Below are 22,828 nucleotides of genomic sequence, written 5' to 3'. Positions count from 1 at the left end.
TTAGATTCTCCACCCATTTTATGCTCATGAGAATGTGGGTTATGACTGTTGCCAAGAATGAGCTGGCGCAGTGCATCGCAGGTCTCTACTGTATGACACAGTGCTTGTGTTCATCCTGACCATGATATCACATCTGAGGTCTTCCTGTTTGTTTTGATCGGGCAGAGTTGGCCCAGTTTCAAATATGCCTGTGTCTTTTCAGTAGCAAGTGACTTATCTGGCACACGTTGGCTTATTGTTCCACTCTAGAGTGAAGGGAACGTATCCACTGTAGATAGCAATGAATAACAAGGACCAAAACAGGATTCTTTTTTTTTTCCATCACCATGGTGATAGATGTTTTTGAAATGTGCTGGCTGCTTGCTCTGAAATAAAGATTCAGATACCAGAAGCCCTTGGGCATAGAAGAAGAACAGAAGAGATGTTAAAGAGTGTGAGCATGGCCTTGTGACTGCCACACTGCCATGAGGCTGAGTGCTACGGCTGGAAGCTCTGCTCTACCGAGGGAGTGCAGCTTATCATTGTCACTGTTTAGGGTCTTTTGAGTTTACAGCATAATAATGTTGCTAAACTATTTCTGCATACTATCTACTAATCACAGTGATCTCTACTGCACTACAGCTAGAAAACTGATCATATTTTCTAATCTAAACATGTTTTTCCCCCTGTGCTCCAGGGAGAGCTCGTTCTAATTGTTTGCAATAATAGGTGTTATTAGTTTTTTAAATAATTCAAGCTGCATTAACATCCTGATTGCAGCGTACTGTGTACCACAGAGCGGTTTGAGAAGTGGGTGTCTGGCAGGATTCTTTTTTTATTTTTTTCAAGGCTTCACCCTTCAGGTTTAATCAGTGATCTCAACGTGCGACTGTTTTTGATCAGGAGAGCTGGGGAAGTTGCTGAAGTATTTTACCTTGCTGGAGTGGGAGGAGAAGTGCAGGGCTGCTGGGGAAATAGAGGAGAACACAATCTCATTTGCTGCTGCAGAGACATCTCATGTATACAGGAGAGAACATTTCAAGGCTTACTTTGTGGATGTTAACTTATTATGGCAAGGAAACAGCTCACAGTGAAAACATTAGCACAGATTAACTATGGCAACTGGTTTTAATTATGCAGCTATACAGGTAAAATGAGTCGAAATATGAGCCCCGCAGAGGTATTTTAGGTTTATTAGTTTAGTGTTGTTGAGCCTGTGGGGACAATGAAATGGTAATTGTAGCCATGAGTAATAATAATTTAAAACAGTAAACATGTACATTTAAATACACTGGAAAGCAGAATGGAATGTACAAAATCTTCACTGACAATAGGTAAGAGGTTTTAAAGCCGAGCATCCATTAAATAAAGCTGCAAGCATTGATTTTTCTAAATTAAATAAGAACAAACAAAACAGAAAAAACAACTAAAAACCAAAGCTTAACTTGGAACAAAAAAGATAGAATATTTATACAAAACAGATAAAAACAATTACAATCAATAAAAAATTTGAAATGACAATGCTGATATATTATTAGCAGTTAAATGAAATCAAATTTTAGCATGTTTGTAAGCTAACATTTGCTACTTAGCACACAAAGAAATAACAAAAATGTACAAGTTGTTAAAAAAAAAATACAAATTGGTCATTAACCAAAGTAGAATTTAAATCCAATTCCTACTCTTTAGCCTCAGTTCAGTGAATGTAAACCTAAGATGCAAATTACAATATGTCGTATAGCTTCACAATAAGAATGAAGTTAAATTCTATGGACATTTAGCCACAAAAATGTTGACTATGCTGACAAATATGGGACATATACAATTAAATACCAGTTAACTGCTTTTGGCAGGTGTAGAAGTCTTGTAATCTGGACAGTGTGAACATTTTTGAAGCAGGCTGAAAACAGCTATGGGGATGCAAAAAGAGCTAATCTGTAAAAAAAAAAAAACAACAACAACAACAACAAAAAACATTTGCAATACTTACATCGGTATCAATACTAGACAGTATATTTATACATAATTGAGTTTATTCAGTTGGTCCTATCATTATTATAATCACTGTGTATGCATGTGAGAGCAATGTGGTATCAAAGACAAGAGGGATAACAAACAGCATAAACATATACAATTTCTGTGGGGTCCACTAAAAGATACCCAATACTTTGCATTAAATATTGCAGTCACAGCACAGGTAAGCCTACTGCTACTGCTACTGCTAAGCTACTGTCTGTAATATTAAAGGATTTAGTATAATTGTGAATTGCATTGGGATTTAATAATGTCTGTGTTTTTTGGGTTTTTTTTGTTTTGTTTTGTTTTTTTTTTTTTTTTTTGCGCGAACCAATATCCAAAGGATATGAGGATGAATGATATATCTTTTATTGTTGGTTTGTTTCTTTTCCAAGTGCATACATAAATAAAGGTCTCTTATTTTACACATATCTCATTTATGTTCACTTGACAAAAATTTCTGCAGCTGAAGCACCAACATACATCGACTATACGTTCATTCTAGCATTGACAGAATTTTCGCGGTGATCCATATTACTATGTGACCTACTATGTTATACTTTGCAACTGTTTTTCAACTTCATGGATGAAACCTACCCTCAGCCTAATACAATCATCAATTTGCTGCTATACATTTAAATGCACAGCGGCATTATAACTGAATGATGATAATAATGGTTCTAATAATGACAGTGCATGTGTTTGAAGTGTAAAACCTTTATGTCTTGAAGTTCTTATTAGGAATGGGGTTCGAGCTCTGTTGCGAATGTATGAAATGTGGACTTAGAGTTTCTGATAGAGTCATTATTCCATCATTTAAAACGACCCAACTGAAAAAGGGTCTTGACTATGAACGAGAGATGCTGGACACATTTTGCCTTTTTCCTAGCAATCTGTGTTTCATGTTTTGTTTTTCAAGGTCTTAAAAGTCATAGCTGTTTGGATAATAGATAGAAAAAAAAGATATATAATATTAATAATTTTACATGAGACAATGCAAACAACCTGTTTATGTAATTGTTAAAATGTATTTTGTTAGTAGCTGTTGGAGAAACCTAACCTAAGTAGTCAGGTTTTAGTGGAGTTTATTTAAATGGGGTGAATGTCCTCAGTTGGATTTTTCAGAGAGTTGAGTGTGTTTAATTGTACAGGTAGGATGTATTTATGGTTGTTCTCCAACTTTACTGTTGTTCTGAAATACACTGAACAAAAATATATACGCCCCATGTCAAATATAAGAGTTTTATGAACATTTGGGTTACGCAATATATAGAAACTCAAAATATATTTTCAGTAATTACTGATCTTCATATCGGCATTGATAACATCGTGGTATGGCGGTTTGTAGCGGATTGACAGTCCTTTGAACACGATAGGGGTCAGGTTGAGGAATTTGATTTTTCAGTATCTTGTGTGTCCGCCAGCTGCGTCTCTCAGAGCAACACATCTTCTTCGCATGGAGTTGATCAGATTGTCTTTGGTGGCCTGTGGAATGTTACTCCATTCCTCCTGGAGTGCCACACGGAGCTGACCCACATTGCCTGGAACTGGAACACGGTCCCGGACACGCCTATCCAGAACATCTCAAAGATGCTCTATTAGGGACATGTCTGGCGAATATGCAGGCCAGTCCAGAACTTCAATGTCCTCTGAAGGAATTCCATGCAGATGTGGGCAACATGAGGTCGGGCATTGTCATGTTGAAAGGTGATGTCATGCTGGCGCACAAACGGCACAACAATTGGGGTGAGAATCTCGTCCCGATATCTTTGTGCATTAAGGTTCCCTTCAATGAAGTGCAATGGTGTTCTATGCCGGTATGTGATGCCTGACCACATCATAATGCCACCACCTCCATGGGCAACCCTGGGCATAACATTTGCATCTGCAAACCGTTCACCCACGCGTCACCAGACACCCTGTCTTCCATCTGCACGATACAACTGGAACCTGGATTCATCTGTGAACATCACTCTTCTCCAGCGTGCCAAGGGCCATCGGACATGTGCATTCACCCATGTGAGTCGGTTCCTACGTTGGACAGCAGTGAGATCCAGACCACGGTGAGGGCGCCGAGCATGCAAGTTGGCTTCTCATAGGCGGTTACGGACAGTCTGAGGTGTGATGCGTCTGTTGTGCAGACCAATAGTCTCATCAGCTGTGTTGTCGCTGGTCTTAGCCAATCCCGCAGATGGACGAGCCGGATGTGGCGATCTTGTGCTGGAGTGGTCACACGTGGCCGACGAGGATGAGGTCGATTTGCAGTAGTGCCAGTCTGTTGGAAACGAATTCTTACATGGCCTATGATCCTAATGGACATTGAGCCGTGCAGCTACTGCTCTGGTGGACATCCCTGTATCCAACATGCCAATGGCACGCTCCTGCATAACTTGCTCATTTACAGTTGTTAACTCCACATGGCAACAATATCTGACATGGGGTGTTTATATTTTTGTTCAGTGTAGTTCTTCACTATGTGTAAAAAAGTAAATGAGACAGGGAAGAATTAACAGGATCGTTTAAAATGAATAACTAAAACTGACTACTGAACATGTGTGAGCTAAATTTACTGTTCTGCTCAATCGTCATATTGATTTATCAAAATCCAATCATATTTTATCAGAAAGAATACTGTATAGAAAAATACAGTTTTAGATGATATGAAGCAGAATTTTTGGGGGTTAGTCCATGTAAAATATGCTTAGTATCAGTTATTTTAAATACTAGTGGCAGTAGACTTAAAATGGGATGAATACGTCATTTCTATATCAAATATAGTCAAGTACTACAACCCAACTCTGTGATTGATTGAATTCCAGAAACTAATCAAAACACAAATCATAATTTTAATTTAAAGAAGACGACAAAAAAAAAAAAAAAAAAATGCTATCTTCCCACGCCTTCATATACCTGTTATAATAACAATGACAATCTGTGTCCTCCACTAGGTGAAAGCTAAAAGCACTGACTGAGTCATCATGTATTTTGGTCCTTTAGGCTCCCCATACAGAGATAAGATCACTATTGCCATTCTGCAGCTTCAGGAGGAAGGGAAGTTACACATGATGAAGGAGAAGTGGTGGAGAGGAAATGGTTGTCCTGAGGAGGAGAGTAAGGAGGCCAGTGCCCTCGGGGTGCAAAATATTGGAGGGATCTTCATCGTCCTGGCGGCTGGACTTGTTCTCTCCGTGTTTGTGGCCGTGGGAGAGTTCCTCTACAAGTCCAAACAGAATGCACAGCTTGAGAAGGTAAGACACACTTCTCACATTTATCTCTGCTTTGTTATTTAGAATGATAGCAGAATTTCTTACTGTATCAACACATGCCATGAAAAGCAGTCTCATGGCAAAGACAAATACATCTATAAATGCTAAAATGAAACAAAATATGTGCTAAGTATGTTTATTTTATATTTTAGCATTTCAAGTATAGAATTTAAAGAAGTTTCCTGTTTGTTTGCGGAAGCTCACACTATAATGACAACATATCATATACAATAAGATAAGGGTTGGTTTCTTTGCATTTATTCACTTAGGCCCAATGGCGACAACGAGATAAGAAACGTGAGGAATTCTGCTGTCACCATGGATCCAAGCTAGACTTTAACCACCATCTCAAATGACCTCAAGAAAAACTCCAGAAACATTTTTTTGTTGTAATCTAATACAATCTAAAACTTCCCCAAGCTACTTTTTCTGACAGCCCTAAAGGAATGGAAACACTAAGAGCAGCTTAATAAAACATTTAGAGTGCTGGTAGTAAAACATAGTTGGATCACACGCACATGTATTGCAAAGGTTTGCTCTGCTGCATGAACCACATCTTTACCAGTCACATCCACTAGCATCCACCTGTCCACTGCTGCTGCTCATTTCCACTCTGCAAACTGCCATTCTGTTAATGCTAGAACTGTTCTCACTGTTCATATCTGGTGCAATTAGCTTGCACACCGTGCAGTGGTACATGACTTTCATTAGAGCTTCACAGTAAACATTTTGGGACGAACTAGTTGCTGATATAAAAGCCTGCACCACCAAAGAAATGCAGATAGTAAGTATATAAAACACAAAACCTACAGCAGTGATATACACATAAACTGGTGTTCAAAGAAAGTGCATCACCCTTTAAAATTGCAATTGCTGCCCCAAATTCCTAAGTATATAGCAATATTTCTTTCCGATTGCATCAGATAAGACTGACATGAACAGGTGATGATGCAATGTTGCATCGGCTGTTGCTTTCAGCCTAGTCTGAGTCGGATACACGCTGCAGGTATGAGCCTGCCATTGGCCACTCATGTCAGCAGGCGTTTTCCTCTCCTTCCACTGTCTGCATGTTACGGTTTTCAAAAGTCACTTTGCTATGGGAAACAACAACATGCTCTGTTTTGCCAAAACTGTTGCATAAAGGCAGTAAATGCTCATTTTAGAATATTGTGATCGCACTTGTTGAATAGTAGTTAGCTTTTGCATGAGAGAAATATTAGCAAAAGATAATTACTAATAATCTTTTGCTTATATTTTCCTTTGTGATGCTAGTCAATAAGTCAGCATGCCCTTGCAAAAAGGCTTGGGAATAGGAATCTCCTCAGTAATGCACTTCTCTAAACTCTGATATATATGGTATTGGTATTGAATTCTCAAAGCACAACTCTGTCATGAATGAAAACCTGAAACAATTTACTAAATTGTTGTAGAACAGTATACAAAATATTGCAGAAGTCTATTAAAGGGAAACTGAGGTAAAGTTGTTATGTTAGTAGTATACACACTTAACCTGCCCCAAACATATCTCAACTACTTTCCTACTACTACTCCTACATTAGGTTTCAAGCAGTATGAACTGTATGAAAGAGAATTTGAATTAATAAATTGATATATTATGAAAAAAACAGGGCTGCAAGGTGGCGCAGTTGGTAGCACTGTTGCCTCGCAGCTAGAAGGTTGCTGGTTCACGTCCCAGTGGGGGCACCGGGATCCTTTGCATGTTCTCCCCGTGCAGCGTGGGTTCTCTCCAGGTTCTCCGGCTTCCTCCCACACAGTCCAAAAACATGTTGAGGTTAATTGGTGATTCTAAATTGTTCGTAGGTGTGAATGTGAGTGTGCTTGGTTGTCTGCCTCTAAGTGTAGCCCTGCGATAGACTGGTGACCTGTGCAGGGTGTCCCCTGCCTTCGCCCTTAGTTGGCTGGGATAGAGTCCAGCCCCCTCGCGACCCTCGTGAGGATTAAGCGGTGTATAGATAATGGATGGATGGATGAAATCAACAAGTCCATATAAATCCTAGTATGTATTATATTACCAATGTTATGAACTACAACATATTCTGATATGTTAATTAGGACTTTTTGTAAGACGGGTTTCATTAGCAGAAAAAAAAAGTAAGTATCTAAGTATTTGTATTATGATATATATACACACACACACATATATATAATAAATAATAATTGAATTTCCCTTCTGGGGAATATATATATATATACACACAGCTCACTCACAGTTTACTGTAAGGTAGACACTAAAACATGTTGGTCAATATTCATAACTGACTCTCAGAGTAACTCCAAAGAGATTTAAAAGATCTGCAAGCTAATATGTAGAAAAGAAAATGTAAATCAGGCTGAGGGATTAAAAGCAAATACATAAAAAGACAAAAAACAAACAAACACACAACAAAACATAGATATAGTTTTGCATCCCCACTGTTATTGTAAGAGTTCACAGTGAACAGGCGGCTGTCTTTTTAGCAAAGAGAAAAAGACACAATGTCAAAATTGGACATTATTGCTGTAAATGTGTAAAATGAAGATGTTTTATGTTTTTGTGGAAAATAGAAAAACCCATTCATCCATCCATTTTCTATACACCGCTTAATCCTCACTAGGGTCGCGGGGGGCTGGAGCCTATCCCAGCTGACTAAGGGTGAAGGCAGGGGACACCCTGGACAGGTCACCAGTCTATCACAGGGCTACATTTAGAGACAGACAAGCACACTCACATTCACACCTACGGACAATTTAAAATCACCTATTAACCTCAACATGTTTTTGGACTGTGTGGGAGGAAGCCGGAGAACCCGGAGAGAACCCACGCTGCACGGGGAGAACATGCAAACTCCACGCAGAAAGATCCCGGGTGTCCTCACGTGACGCGAACCGGCGACCTTCTAGCTGTGAGGCGACGGTGCTAACCACCGAGTCACCTTGCAGCCTGAAATGGAAAAATGTCTGAGATAAAATATGGGATTTTTTTTTTTTTTTACAAGATGTTGCATACTGAGACAATTACATCAGTTTTCACACATTTTAAATTAGACTTCTTACAAAGCTGTATTTGTGTTGTCTTATAGGTCACACTGTCAGAACTGTGTTCTGATTACATTGATATATCTAGCTGAAAATGTGTTCCAAAGTCTTTGAGGGCAATTAGCAAATGAACAATTACTCAATACTTTAAATGAGCAGAGATGGCATAAATCCTTTAAGCAAACTCTCTGCTCATGCTATTTTGCTGAAAAAGTAATGGGCTCTCATCGGAGGACAGAAGCATAAATTCCGGTTTGTGGACTTGTACTTACTTAACCTGAATAAGTTTCCTTCAACGTTTGATTGTGTTGATCATATAGTGTTTTAGCTTAGCCCAGTAGCCTTGTATTGATGACTCAGACACTCCTTGTTGTGTTAGTTAGCTGAACAAATTCACTCAGGACATCAAATGTCATAAGACACACATGAATGCAAAACTACGCACGCAGTATACAGCACAAACACATACATAACACAAGGCTGTTCCTGTGAGAGTACAGCAATGACACAATACGATACACTGTAAAGGTCACAATGAACAGGATGAATAGTATTATTTTATCAAAGAAATGTTTACTAGCCAAATTATGTTTATGACCTGCAGTACAGTCAATAGCTATTGGGAAGCCTTCTGTTACAATCATAGACAATACAAAAAGTGATCTTGAGCAGGCAAACATCTCCTGGGATAGAATGAATGAATTTAAGGCAGCTTTTATTTTATATTTCTACTGGTTTTCAGAAGTGGAAAGTACATGCAGTATTAATAACTTCCACTCCCTCCAAACAAAAGAAAGGTTTACACATTTTTATTACATTAGGCAAAGACATTTGAATGCTATGACTTTAAAATGAATGACTATATTTCTTTCCCTCAGTTTAGAATATGTTAGTAGCAAAGAGTTGACCTACCATTGCAAAATACATCTAATTTTGTTATATAAAGAAGATGGCTTAATATCAGGTATAATATTAGCACTGATACATTATACAACAGAGGTGAGTACAGGCCTGTGCAAAACCAATCAAATATCAAAGTATTTAAAACTTTTAAATACCTGACACGTATTGCTAATTTGAACAGTCGGGTGTCCCCACTTGTGTCAAATTACAAAAACTAACTGTTTAATTATTACAATAAAACTAAATACCCCACAGAAGAAACTCAATGCAATGAAGGTCCACGAAAGCAGTGGTCCCCAACCTTTTTTGCACTACGGACTGGTTTTACGCAAGAAAGTTCTCAACGGACCGGTCATTGTGCACATAACAAAAAATATTTGTTTTTACTATTAAAAAGTTTCACGAATAAAATTACTTGCCAAATATGTGTTTACTTTTTCTTCTGTCTCGGCACTCCCACTTTCCAAAGAAGCTTTCCGGATACGTTTGTTTTTTATACATTTTGGCAGCAGTTAGACTGACGGCTTCGTTGAACGGCTGGTCATGAAAACTGACAGTCAAATGCGGAAAACAACCACAGACGGAAGTGACGGGAAGACAAGCCAGTTATTTTTCAAAATGAAACACCCTGAAATAAAAACAAAACAATCAAACTTTTTTTTCTTCTTTCTGTGCGGCCCGGTGTTTGGGGACCGCTGCACTACAGTATACTTTTCACTAGTGCAATTCACATATTCCTATGTCCACCTTCATTTCTTTATGACTGACTCAGACAAAGGAAGCAAGGGTCTACTTTCTTGGGTGCCATCTATAACAGCCAATTGTATGCATGTCCATCCCACAGACTGAGCTTTCACTGAAACTTTGATTTCCATTGGTAGCCCATCAGTTTTTCAAAGGTAGATGGTACAGATACTACACTGTCCATGATGGCATTTCAGGAGAATGGCCACTGCCACTCTGACCTAGTGGTACTATGGCTTGGTCTAAAGCTCTTAAGTACTGCTGCCACTGTGTTTCCACTAATTTCTTATTTATGTGTCCATCGGACATCCCCCCCCTAATGTTGACATAATTTGAATTTTAAGCTATACTGAACAAGGCTGTGCTCACTTCTGTTTAATAATGTATATATTGCTTCATTTATGATGACAAAATTCAATGAAAAGGTCCAAATGTAATTAAGACTTTAACTATGTAGCATCTTATTTATGAATAACACATGAAATACAGTCACATTTTTAGCATTTTTACAAACCTGCTCACAGACAACAATGATAGTGATCTGCTTTTAAGTAAGATACCAAAGATGATATACCTGGTCAAAAGGTCAACTAGAGGAACATTGGATGGTGCTCCAGTTGTAGATGATGACAATGATGACTTTTGCTCCCTAACTACAAGCAGTGCACTTCATATTTGTAGGCTTGTAGATAAGGCAACCCTTGTAATAAGGCTACCTGGGATAAATTAGCTAATCAATACATTATTGCTGTCATGATGTAACCTGGGCAATAAGGCTAGCTGGATACATTAAAAGGTGGTGCAGGACCTGCAGAGTTTACTCTTGACAATAAGGCAGTTAGGTGCTGCTCTGCCTCATTGTCAGAAGTCGTGGGTATATTATATCATACTCCTGTCTGTGTAGGATTTCGTTTTTAAGGGGTAATGCAAACTAGGAGAACCTAAGCAAATATGGTGAAGACTGACATCACCTTCATATGTGTACCTCTACTGATACCTCCTAAGGTTGGTGCAGGCAACTGAGTTAGCATCATTGTTCCAAATCAAAATGCTTACTAGGATGACGTATTAATATTCTCATTAATACATAAAGTTTTTATTTAAATATGAATTTGAGCTGACTGACAAGCAATCACCTAAATTGCTTGCAATCATTGTGCTTTTTGGCAGAAAGTCACACTTGAATTCAAATATTGCATTTACAGTTTGTTTCCCCAGCTTTCATTGGTTTGCATATCTCGCCACGTAATGAATAAATATAGTTGATTGTTGTGGGGTGTTCACATTAAGGTAAGACATGCATGGTGTGAATGTAAGCTTCACAAAAGAACTGCTCCACTACAACATTAATCCCTAACCAAGGCTGTTTATCTGCCCAAAACAAGCAGACAGACATGATGAAAAAACCCACCAGGCACCTTGCAGGCAGATAACATATCTAAACATTTTTTCTCATTTTTTCTTTTCAATTTACAAAATACCGCCTGACTTTAAACCTTGTATTGAGAATGAGTTGCTGCAACTCTGTGTTCATGCACAAATCCCACGACTGCAATGTGTTCGTGACTCTGCTTTATGAGCATGCCCCTGATTGGAGCACATGAATGTGTACACTAATTGGCACATGTTATTTGTTTGTTTGGGACTGCACATAGTGATGTATTTAGTGTTTAGACAAAATAGGATAACTGGACTTGAATGAAATCGGTTTCAGCTAATATTGGTTTTTGAGGGCTGTTTTGAAGCTGCCTGTAGACAGTATATGCTCAAATACTTCTTTGTTGACTAAAACAGCTTCAAAAACAGGGCATCCTGGAGGAACCGAAGGTCTCCACTGAAACAACCAACAAACTATTTTAGGGAAGTTTAATTTCTGAATAAGTGGATTTTCAATTTCTGCTAGTGATCTATATATATTCCACTTTGATGTAGTCAACCACCCAGCCCAGGGTTTTAGGCTCACAGACACTGGTCTACAGTGCCTGTGTGTTCTATGCATCCACTAATATCCACATTTTGGGGACTTCTCTATTTTTTAAAGTTCTGGATCATAATCATTCTTTCTTTGTTTGCCACTTTGACTCATCAGAGAGGAGCTTTAAAAAATCAAAACACGATTTGTGGCTTTTTTTCTTTTTCTTTTTTTTACTAGAAAGAAAGTGCTACCCAAAAGACAGTTTCACATTGTGTTTCAGCACAATTACCATTTTGACCAATCCATCTGGCTTTCCAAGAGTTAAACATCCTCACAACTATTATGTATCTAGTCCAACACTAAGAAATTATTGTATTGTCTTTAAACGCTTGTTATCTACTTAGAAAACAAATGTGTAGATATAGCACTGTTTGCTCATATCAAACATGTTGTCTTTTTTATTGACTGATTTATGTAGTTATTTTTTGTGTGAATTTAGCAGCCACCATATAACCAGGCAGAAACTAGACAGGATGTTATGACAAGAGAAATAGGTTATAGAAAGACTATGGATATGACAAGCACACCATGGTTAAGGTATACTTGAGGTAAGTCAGCAAAAATACTTTGCTGACGATAGGGACCAATACTTTCGAGAAAGTAGACATGAATATGTTAGGGAGCAAGTTTCCACCAATCCTACATCTACACTGTTACTTGTTTCTTTCTGACATTAAGGGCATGTAACATTCTATGTTGGAATGTTAGAACTAGACATACTATACACTGTATGCAGAAAGTATGCCCTATACAAATATTATAAAAGAAAAGGCTGCATTTGAAGAAATTATTTTATATATACCCATAACTGAACGTTATGCAAGGCACTTTTAGCAAATACAGAGGGACAGCTAAGACGTTATTGCTGCTGGCCATATATAGAGAGACACTGTATTGTTGATGTTAAGACATGTAACCTTTCTTGCTAAGTCATAAAAATAACCCTAAAAATTGACAAAAACTGAATGATAACTTCAAGAAGCTGAGGCTCTGGTACAAATAATTGACTTTAAATAAGTAATGCATTTACATATGTTTTATAAAACATGACAGTGTAACTTACAAAGAAAGAAAACTAACATTAATCGCTTTGTTAAGTTGTTTTTTTTTTTTTTTCGCTGTAGTTGTAGATAGGTAGGAACCTCAGCTATGATGACGGCTCATGATATGAGATATTAAAAAAGGCCAGTCCTTAAAAGTCAATATATGGATCTAATCCTAACTTCAGCTTGATTTATGTCATCAAAATTATTTATGTACAAAATGTGGATCCCAAAGTCCAGTGCTAATTGTTATGAGACTAATCTGTGAAAATGAATAATCTCTTTTGTTGCACTGTGAAAATCAACCATATATTTTGTTTCATTGCTCCCAGCTTCTTATATTGTAGAATATCACCTACTTTTACAATATGGGGTTGTTTTCTTACTATGATGCTGAAAGTGTCAAGTTGAAAAATGTGGTGCTACTCATCTTTTTGTTGTGTTTCACATGCTTGACAGTGCACACCCTGCAATTTGCATTTTATAATTACTTCTGTTCTGTAATATTACAAAGGTGCAAAAATAGCAGCTAGTAATTTATATAATAGGATGAGCCATACACCCTCTTACATAATAGAGGAACTGTTAATAGTGTTATAGTGTTTTTAAAGATTAAATAGACATTTCAATGTCATACATATATATATTTATATACATATATGTATGTGTGTGTGTTTTTGAGATTACTGCATTTATTAAACAGATTGTAATACCACAAGATGAGAATATTGTGAAAAGAAAATATACACTTGTTTAAAAATAATAACTATAAGTATTAATAAACATTTGATAACTTCACAAACTACATACCCAGTAGGCTATTCATTTGGATGGATCTAATAAGACTTTGAGACTTCTTTTTTTTTTTTTATTAACCCAAATGTGTATGCCCTTTGCATCCTTCAGAACAGTCTATCATCATTGCTACATGGTGATGTGTTTACTTTAAAGCAACTTTTTAAAGGTTTAACAGATATACTTGTTTACCTTCAGGTCCTCAGACAGATAAGAAGACAGATCAGGTTGCTTTCTTTGTACCCAGCACAAAGTTAGCTGTGGAAACTGTCTTGCTTAGCTTAGTGTAAATACTCAAAACTGGAAAAGTAAACAGGTAGCTATCATCAGAACTGGAAAATTATTATTATTATTATTTTTAATAAATAAAAAATCTAACAACCCCAAACTTTAAAAACTACTTAAGAGCTTTTTGGTGCAGGCGGGTGATAAAATGTGTTGCATGTGTTCCTCAGTTCCTTGTGGCTTTTCATGATAACAGAAAACACTGCTTTGTAAAACTTAAAGACAAGACATTTTGATTTTGGACTTTATTCATGAAATTTGCAGTTCACCTGTTGTCATCTGTGCTGTACTGTAATGTAGCGCACTGTGACATTTACAATACACCTAAATCGAACATTACAGGGCCATCGGCTATATGCATTTATATGCATCCAAAACATGGATGAGCCAAATCAACCTTGTTAGCAACAAACAAATGAGTTTAACAGACCAAAGTTTATCTTCCAAATGAAATCATGTCTTATGATTAAAAGTGAGACAATAAAATGCGTTGCTAAGAAACTCGGTCTAACCAAGGGGGCAGACCTAACAGACTACCCACTGGGATGATCAGTCATCCTGCTACCAGGCCATCGCATCTCAAGACATGTAAGTGCAGATAAAATAATGACTGTGGTTGTGGCTATCCTCTTTACTCACACTGGTCGATAAACTTTAAATTTGTTGTATCTTGTAGTTCAGCAGCAAGTCACCCACACTGCATAAGTACCACAACACCTGGCTCGGACTTTCTGCATTTACTTAAACAACTGCTCCTACAATTACACTGTCTCATTTGCTATATTTGAAGGTTTGAACGAAACAAGAAATGTTTTTTAACATTGTAATTGCTGTAATTAGTTCTTTTTCACTTTTTAAGGACCTAAACTTGAACATCGGCTTTCTCCTGCTAGCCTTTGTGTTAGATCAGTGATGGGAGAGATGGAAATGTTAACCTTTAATCTCATAACACTTGCTTTAATAGAAGAGTGCAGTACAGGTTAAAAGAGGCAGTGTTAGTTTTTTTTTGGTTGTTTTTTTGTTGTTGTTGTTGTTGTTTTCACCCACACAGAGGATGTTAGTGTGTGTTAAAATATATTTCAAATTTATTATTCCTGTGGATTTAACCAAAGTCAGTTCTTGAAAAAAAAAAAAAAGGTTTTGGTCTCAAAATTTTCCATTAAATCACATGCCCCATAGACTTTCAATAGAGCATTTCTTTGTCATCTCCATTGCAATCTGTCAGATTTCCATGATTACCATGGTTGTTCCCTTCCTTCCTCTCCTCCTCCTCCTCATCTACCTTCTGCTCCTTTCTTTCCTCTCCTCTTCCTCCCTCCCTCAGCTTCTCCGTTTCCTTCTCCCGCTCCTTCTCCTACCACTCCTCCTTCTCCTGCTGCTTTTTCCTCTCTTCCTGCCTGCTGCTGAAGCTGCTGCAGACTAACCTGGCTCTCGGGGTGCAGGGACCACCAGCTGTGTGTGAGGAACCCATCTCATCAACCCAGCACTCACACATACATTTGCATGTAAATTACTGCACACACAGATGCATACAAAATGGAATAAAAAATGTCTATACTTAGAGGAAAAGTCTAGCTTTGGTTGGTCTTGGTTATGTGGCAGGTTGAATTGTTTTAAAGGAACATTGTGAATATTAAAAATATAGATCCTCTATTACTAAGTCATAGAAAAAAGTTTGAAAACTGTCCAGGTTCTCCTTGAAGATGACATACCAATGTAGGAGAAGGTGATTATCACTGTTTTAAAATTCTGAAAACTTTTATCATAAAACACTTACTAAGAAAGAAAAAATGTGAAACCCATCTTTTCTAGACTGTTTTTATTTTCTGTAGTTTTAAACAGTCATGGGCCTTGATTTACTGCATTTAGAGTGCTAGGTGTACATCATCCTGTGTGTTCCAAAAAGCTGCATTATTCTTGAGAAATATACACTGAGCATTGTCGACCCTGATATACAGTGTGCCTGGGGCAGCGTGGTGGAGCAGTGGTTAGCACTGTTCCTTCACAGCAAAAAGACTGGTTTATGTATGTTGGTTGGCTAAGGCCCTCGCTGAAAGACACTCTCCCACTCTCTTTCCAACATGTCCTGTCTCTCTACACTTCTACTGTGAAAGAAAGACAAGAAGATGCACAAAAATCTATTCAAAGACAACTTCAACTGCTATACATTGATGACAACAGACAAAACAAAACAAAACATAGACTTAAGTCTTTGTGAATCTCACATGTCACTTTTCAGTAGTAAGTGCAGGTTTAGCCTGACTTGCTGGTACTCTGAAGACCACATCACCTTTATTTGCATCCTTATGAAGAGGATAAAGTGGAGCCTAACTCAGTTCACGCTAACGTAGCTGTGTCCAAAAAAAACAAAAAAAAGAAAGAAAAAAAGACGCTGGCCTCTCCTGTGTTTGTTCTTCTATTTATAATGTAGCATTATTAGGGTCCGAGGACACCTACTTGCAAAGCAAGCAGGGGTTCTTGCCCACAGTTCCTGTAGTGTTTCTTTCTTCTTATTATTTCGCTGACCAACGCGAAAACCTTAATTTGACCCCCTAAACACGCTCAAAAACTCACCAAAATTGGCACGCACCTCCGAATCAGCGAAAAATTTGATAAAATGAAAAAAAAAAGGCTCTCTAGCGCCACCTAGTTACAGAAAAACACACTAAATCGGCCCTAGCGGCCAGTAGGAATGTCGTACAGAGACACCCCTGACCTATCTCCAACAGCAAGTCACCAATTTGCCTTTCAAAGTAAAAAAACGAGTGAAAACATCTTTTTGGAAAAACTTAAATCGTATCAACTTGAAAATCGCACAGGAGACAGAGAAGGCCTTGAGGAACAACATTTCTGAAGGGATCTGGCGTTTCTCAAATGGTTTTCGAATGACGAGCTGTTAAAGTTGATGTGCTGCCGCGGCCTCAGCTCATCCTTTGTATGGCTGTCTATGGGACATGTGCAGACATGCTATGTCAGTTGGTCATCTACACAAAAAACTAAAGGTCCTACAGCTTTACAACAGACACTGAGGGCTTCCTAACAAGATTTACCACAAACCTAAAAGCAGGTTTAACTTGAAGCATGGTCAGACAGGCATGAGGTTGCAACGCAGACCGAGGACCCGACAAACGCTGCTTGCACCTTTAATTAATTTATTTATAGTTAATTTATTTAACTATTCTTAGCAACACTAAGTATTCCAAAATAAGAGCTGAAAAGCTATTGTGAACTGACGGCTATTTACTGGCCGACAACATTCCACTCTCTCACTTAGAGAGCCAACTTACACCATAGCAACCTTTAGTTTGTTATTAGCAACTGTTTAGCGCTTAAGAAATATTGTTTTGGTGTGGAATAAAATTAATCAGATTTTATTAAATAAAATTTGAATAAAAGAGAAATATGCACAACACGCCAAGTTACAATAATAAATACCAGGCCACAAAATTGAAAGGTTATAGCCAAAATATTGACTTAAGACACACAAAAATCCGATGTTAATGACCATTACCCAATTTCTTGGTAGATTACTTTATAAGGTGAATCCCGTAACTCCATTGTTGTATAAAGTGTCTTTAGGTTTTGTTGACTAAGATTAACAAGAATCACATGTCAGGTCTAAGAATGTGCTCTGCTGTTCAGTAATAACAGGTATGTTGGAGTAATGGAACATTGATGTATTTATTTTACTTGACCAGGGCCTTTAGGGTGATTTAAATTTCTCAGGGGCATATCAGCTATTAAATTCTTAAGATATATTTGAACAAGGCAATAATATGTGCGCAGCTAGAGATGCACCCCAACAAATTAATGAAAATCATAAGGAATCAGAACATAGTTCTGGAGTAGACTGTAGTGCATTAAATTTCAATGACAGCTCAGAGAAGCCCTCAGATTAGACAAACCCTCAAAGCAACTAATAATTTACTCTACATGGGAGACACAAAAACAGAGTAACCTGAGGATAACAGGACATCCATGTGCCATCACAAGTGCATCACAGCTTAACGTCTGTCCCTCTTCCACTTAAGCTAAATGGAGTCCACAAGTTCACTCTCACAGGTGAGAACTTTTATGAGAATTAGAAAAAGAACTTTAATAATTCCTGCAGAGGAACTCTTTTGATACAGTTGCTCAAAATTACATTGGAACTATTCATTTCAGCTGAAAAGGGATATTAAAACTGAATGGTCACATGAAGAAATTACCCCCTGTGGCATTCAATGGAGTATTTAATCTTTTTGAGGAGGGTGTTGGATGTCCAAGATTAAAAGTTTCACAAAACCTCCTCCTCTTTGATGCTGCATGTAAATTGTCCAGAATCACCCCTCAGAAATGAGTTGGTGTTTTGGATAAGGTTGCTCGTTCTTTTGGTGTCATCCACCATTTGCCACAGCAAAGCACAGCTTAGAAAACAATACTGACCACAACAGATCTGTACAGCATCCTCAACATGGTGCCATATGCACTGAATGACCTAAACATCTGCAGGAAAAATAGTCAACTCTTGCCCTTCCTGTTTTGTCAAGTCTAGTTTCTTATGCAAGGTCACTCCCAGGTATTTGTACTTTTGTACCATCTCCATCATCTCTCCCCTAATGAAAGAGGAGTAGCCGAAGTCCTGGGGCCTCATTTATCATTAGTGCGTCGACAAGGTTCTAAATTCTGTCATATGCATGAAATTTAGAGTGTGCGTAAGTACAAAAAAATCTTTATTAATCAAACCTGCGTATGGGGATCATACACACATCAGTGTTGATAAATCCCACTTGTTCTTAACCTCCGTGCTCGTGCACGTTGCCTTCAGGAACGCCTCCTAATCACCATATAGGGCAACAACATGCCTCTTTATAAAGCAAGCGAAGATTTATTTTTACTTCACCTGTCGTGATCATCGTGGCAAAAAGGACTAAAAAGAGGAACTTTTCTGAAACTGAAATCAAGGTACTTGTCAGCGAGGTTGAAGCAAACCAGAAAATATTTTTTAGTGCGTGAAATGTTGGGATAAGCAGCGAAAGAAAAAAATGCTACATGGGACCACCGCAGTTATTTCTGTTGGTCAGAGGACAGATCGCCGGCAGAAATTTTTAAACAATGGTTTGACGTTTAAGCTCAGTGCCAGAAAAGCGCATCACAACCCATAAAAGAGAAATGGCTGCAACTGGAGGAGGACGAATTAATACCGAACATTCACCCAGTGGAAAACCCTGATCACTACAGATGAGATGTGTTTTAATAACCATACGATGTCCAACAAAAACATTTCCACACTCTGTGACACTCACCATTAAGCCAGCCATCTTCAACAGCTCCTGCTTGGAGACCCACTGAACTGTTCTGCTCAATGAATGAGTCGTGCGTTCCTCCAAGCCACCGGGCAACAACGATGGATAGCGACAAATGTGCATCGCAAATTATCAGCACATTGATTGAATGAAACTCTTGTCTATTTACAAAATTACGTTTGTTTAGTGATGCTGCTTTGATTGCAATGAGAGTGCAGTCTATGGCTCCACTTATGTTTGGGAATCCAGTGATCAAAGTCCCTGTTTGATTTGGACTCGTTGGTGATGGCTGCAAGGGAACTGGATGTAGGCTGGGGCCAGGGGAGTTATGGCATCCAACACTGCCGGCTTGATCCTGCTCAGTGGTGGCTGGAAATGCTGCATGTGTCTCCAACCTCACGCTGGAATGTGCTGGTGGTCAAAATCCCCGAATACTTTCTACTTGTAGTTTCACTGTTCTACTGCTAGATTATGTGTGTGTGCATGGTCAGAGGTGTGTGTATATTTACGCACATTCCACAGTATAACTACAAGTTGGTAAATTCCATACTTTGCGTAGGAATGTTCATATGCACGCTATACGCACTGATGATAAAAGGGGCCCCTGGATCTCCTGGAAGTCCATCACAAGCTCTTTTATTTTCCAGATGTTGTTCTGCATATGGTTCAGCCTACACCAGTCCAGAAAACTGCTAGCTCTCTAATTCTCTAAGTCTCTGGTACTCTGACATATCTTAAAGACTCACATATTGAGGGCAATTGATAAGGTAGCCCATTAACCCAGACACTAGAGGAGCATCAAGCTGCATGACATTTAATACTCTTCTTCAGTAGTGAAGACTGAATGGTGTTAAAGGTGGTGTAAAAATCAAAGAAGATGATTCTGACAAGACTTCTTGGTTGGTCCGGGTGGGTGTCGACACAATGGAGAGGGTATTTGATGGCACCTATGATAGCATAAACAGCTTTTACTGGCCAAAGTTCACTAAGTGCTGTCTTCACTTGTTTAGCAGAAATGGTCAGCTAATTAAAGGTGACATTTCTGCTGTGAGGCTGCTGAACAATGTAGTCAATGTGAAGCTACATGTCAAATCTATTAGAGAATATAGTTCAACTGGCTCTGTCCATGTTTGCATCAGTCATTTGACGGCTGAGGTTATAACCAGTGATAGTCATTGTGCTACTTAAGATCTCCGTGGTGTTACTCTGTGGTAGCCTCCGCTTTAGCGCTTTCTTCTTTTAGGCATCCTTTTCCTCTCTGATATTGACTGACAATTGTTTCTGGACCCTCTTTATTACATCCTTGTCACCTGACCAGAACATCATCTTCTTTTATTTCGAGAGTACTTTGGTATCTTTGGTGGCCAAGGGATTATTTATTGGGAAACAGCTATAATTTTCATTGTATCAGATGTGTCCACAAAGAAGCGGATGTGTAGTCTGTCCCCTCCATTTGACATGAGAAAAACATTCTAGTCATTGAATTGAAAGCAGTCTTGCAGAGTAGCATATGTTTCCCAAGACAACTTTCTCACAGTTTTGATGGTGACAGGTTGCTATATGACCACCCTTCTGTACAAGGACTGACAGTGGCCTCTTTAACATTAGCATACAGCATGTCAGGGTCATGTGACCTCTGGCAGGGCTTTGCAAAAACTTAGTGAAAGTGAGGAGAGTCTGTCAAGTGAGAGCCCCAGATGTCTTGAATAATCCAATGGGGTGGAGAATCTAATGCAAGGTGGTAACAGAGTGGACAGCATTACACATGGTTGGCAGATTAGCTGAGGAAGAGATGCAAACAACAAGCAAGATGAAGTGAAAACTTTCTCTGTATGCAGTATGGTTGCCATGCTCTACTAAGAGTTTATGGTCTAGCTACGTGAACTTCATCCTTTAGAGGTTTTAGAGGGCCTATTCCAGGTAACACTAGGAGAGAGGGAGTATACCCCGGACATGTCCCCAGTCCATCACAGGGTAACAGAGAAACAGACAACAATTAATGCTGTAATTCACACTTATGTCCCATTAACTTAAGATGAATGCCTTTGAAACGTGTGAGTAAGCCAGAGCACATGGGAAAACCCACACAGACAGGACGAACTTCAGAATTCCACACAGAAAGATCCCACCCAACCAGTGGGTTCGAACACAGAGGCCACAATGCTAACCACTGCACTATTGTACCATTCCATTCTGCTAAATATGTATTTCATAAATAATCTTCTTTTAATTACTTTCTAACAATTGCACATAGAAAATTCACACAATGATATTAAAGCAGTAATATCTCTTTGAAAATGTGTTTATAATGTACAGTTTTATTAACCATTATTTATTTGTATGATCAGGTCTGTTTAAATATTTACATAAAGTAAATGTGCATTTTCTGCTTTCTATGCCTGCATTCAGCATTGGATTTACAACATTTCCATTCTTGTCAAAGTGAGCAGGCGCCTTCGTCTGAGATATCCCACGTTGCTATGTAGCAGTACAGCTGCGCTTGATTGTCAAGCGTCATAAAAACTCTGTAATCCAGTGACCCTAAGCAGCTGCCATCAATCCAACAAGCCACCAGCAGGCAGCCATGATAGCAATGTGTCCCGTAAGTGCAAGCTTAGTGAGTCCAATGTTTCCAAAGCCTGGAGCTATATGGCTATTACACTGCCATGCTGTTTAATTTTATATTGGAGAGAAATCAATAGCTACCAAAAACAGTTTCAGAGTGGCTTAGGCAATCCAGTAGTACAGTGAAAAAAAATTCACATGGAGCAGAGGATATATTTGTTGACACTCACCTGTTTGCTGCAGGTGTGCCATATCGCGGTGTTAGCATTATACTACATATGTGTGCAGAAAGCAGCAGAAATGTCAATTTAACATGATACACACAATTACAAAACTTCAACCTGAAAGAAAAAAAAAAAAAAAAACCCAGACCACATGTTATGCTTTGCGAACAAATTATACTATAACCCTGATTTATCACCAGTGACTTATCACCCTACTGTTAAAGTTTAACTATTCTTTTTACTACTAATAACTGTGTTATTGCATGAAACAACAGAACACAATAGGAATCATTTCTTGTCTGTTGTTTGATTTTTTTGGCTCAAAAATTAAACTTTAAATAATCTGGTATTTTGCAACAGCAAACAGCTCTTCAGAAAGGGATTAGGGAAATTTGTTTGCCCCAAAGCAGGTCATTTGTTTGTGTAAAGGGCCTTGTTTTCTGCCATTAACTCATGATTTTCAAAAAGTGAAAAGCAGGTGCGAATTGGTGAAATGGTGATACTACATCAAGTTTAGTGTCTTGGCATGCTGCTATCAGACACCTGGCCCTATTGACCGTAATATCTGAGGTTACAGTTGAATGTAAGTAGGTTTTTTCAGATATTTGGTCATACCATATATTTGCGAAAATGTAATTTTGCTCCGTAATGTGGTTAAAACAAAACCAGTATCACCAAGTATAGTTAAATTCAATTCCGGTGTATAATCCAT

The 22,828-nt window shown here is 38.3% G+C and overlaps 1 protein-coding gene across 1 annotated transcript in view; it reads left to right on the top strand.

The window, feature by feature from the left end:
- Positions 1-22,828, top strand: part of LOC103365520 (glutamate receptor ionotropic, kainate 2) — a gene marked incomplete at its 5' end in the record, with an annotated part of 88,599 nt that overhangs the window by 48,875 nt on the left and 16,896 nt on the right. Inside the window, one exon of the mRNA XM_008292976.1 lies at positions 4,993-5,243. Within this exon, the coding sequence (XP_008291198.1) occupies positions 4,993-5,243 (251 nt within the window). The remainder of the gene's footprint in view (positions 1-4,992; positions 5,244-22,828) is intronic.

Source organism: Stegastes partitus, unplaced genomic scaffold, assembly GCF_000690725.1.
Source record: "Stegastes partitus isolate 25-593 unplaced genomic scaffold, Stegastes_partitus-1.0.2 Scaffold849, whole genome shotgun sequence".
NCBI classification, from domain to species: Eukaryota; Metazoa; Chordata; class Actinopteri; family Pomacentridae; genus Stegastes; species Stegastes partitus.
This window is presented reverse-complemented; position numbering and strand designations above follow the sequence as displayed.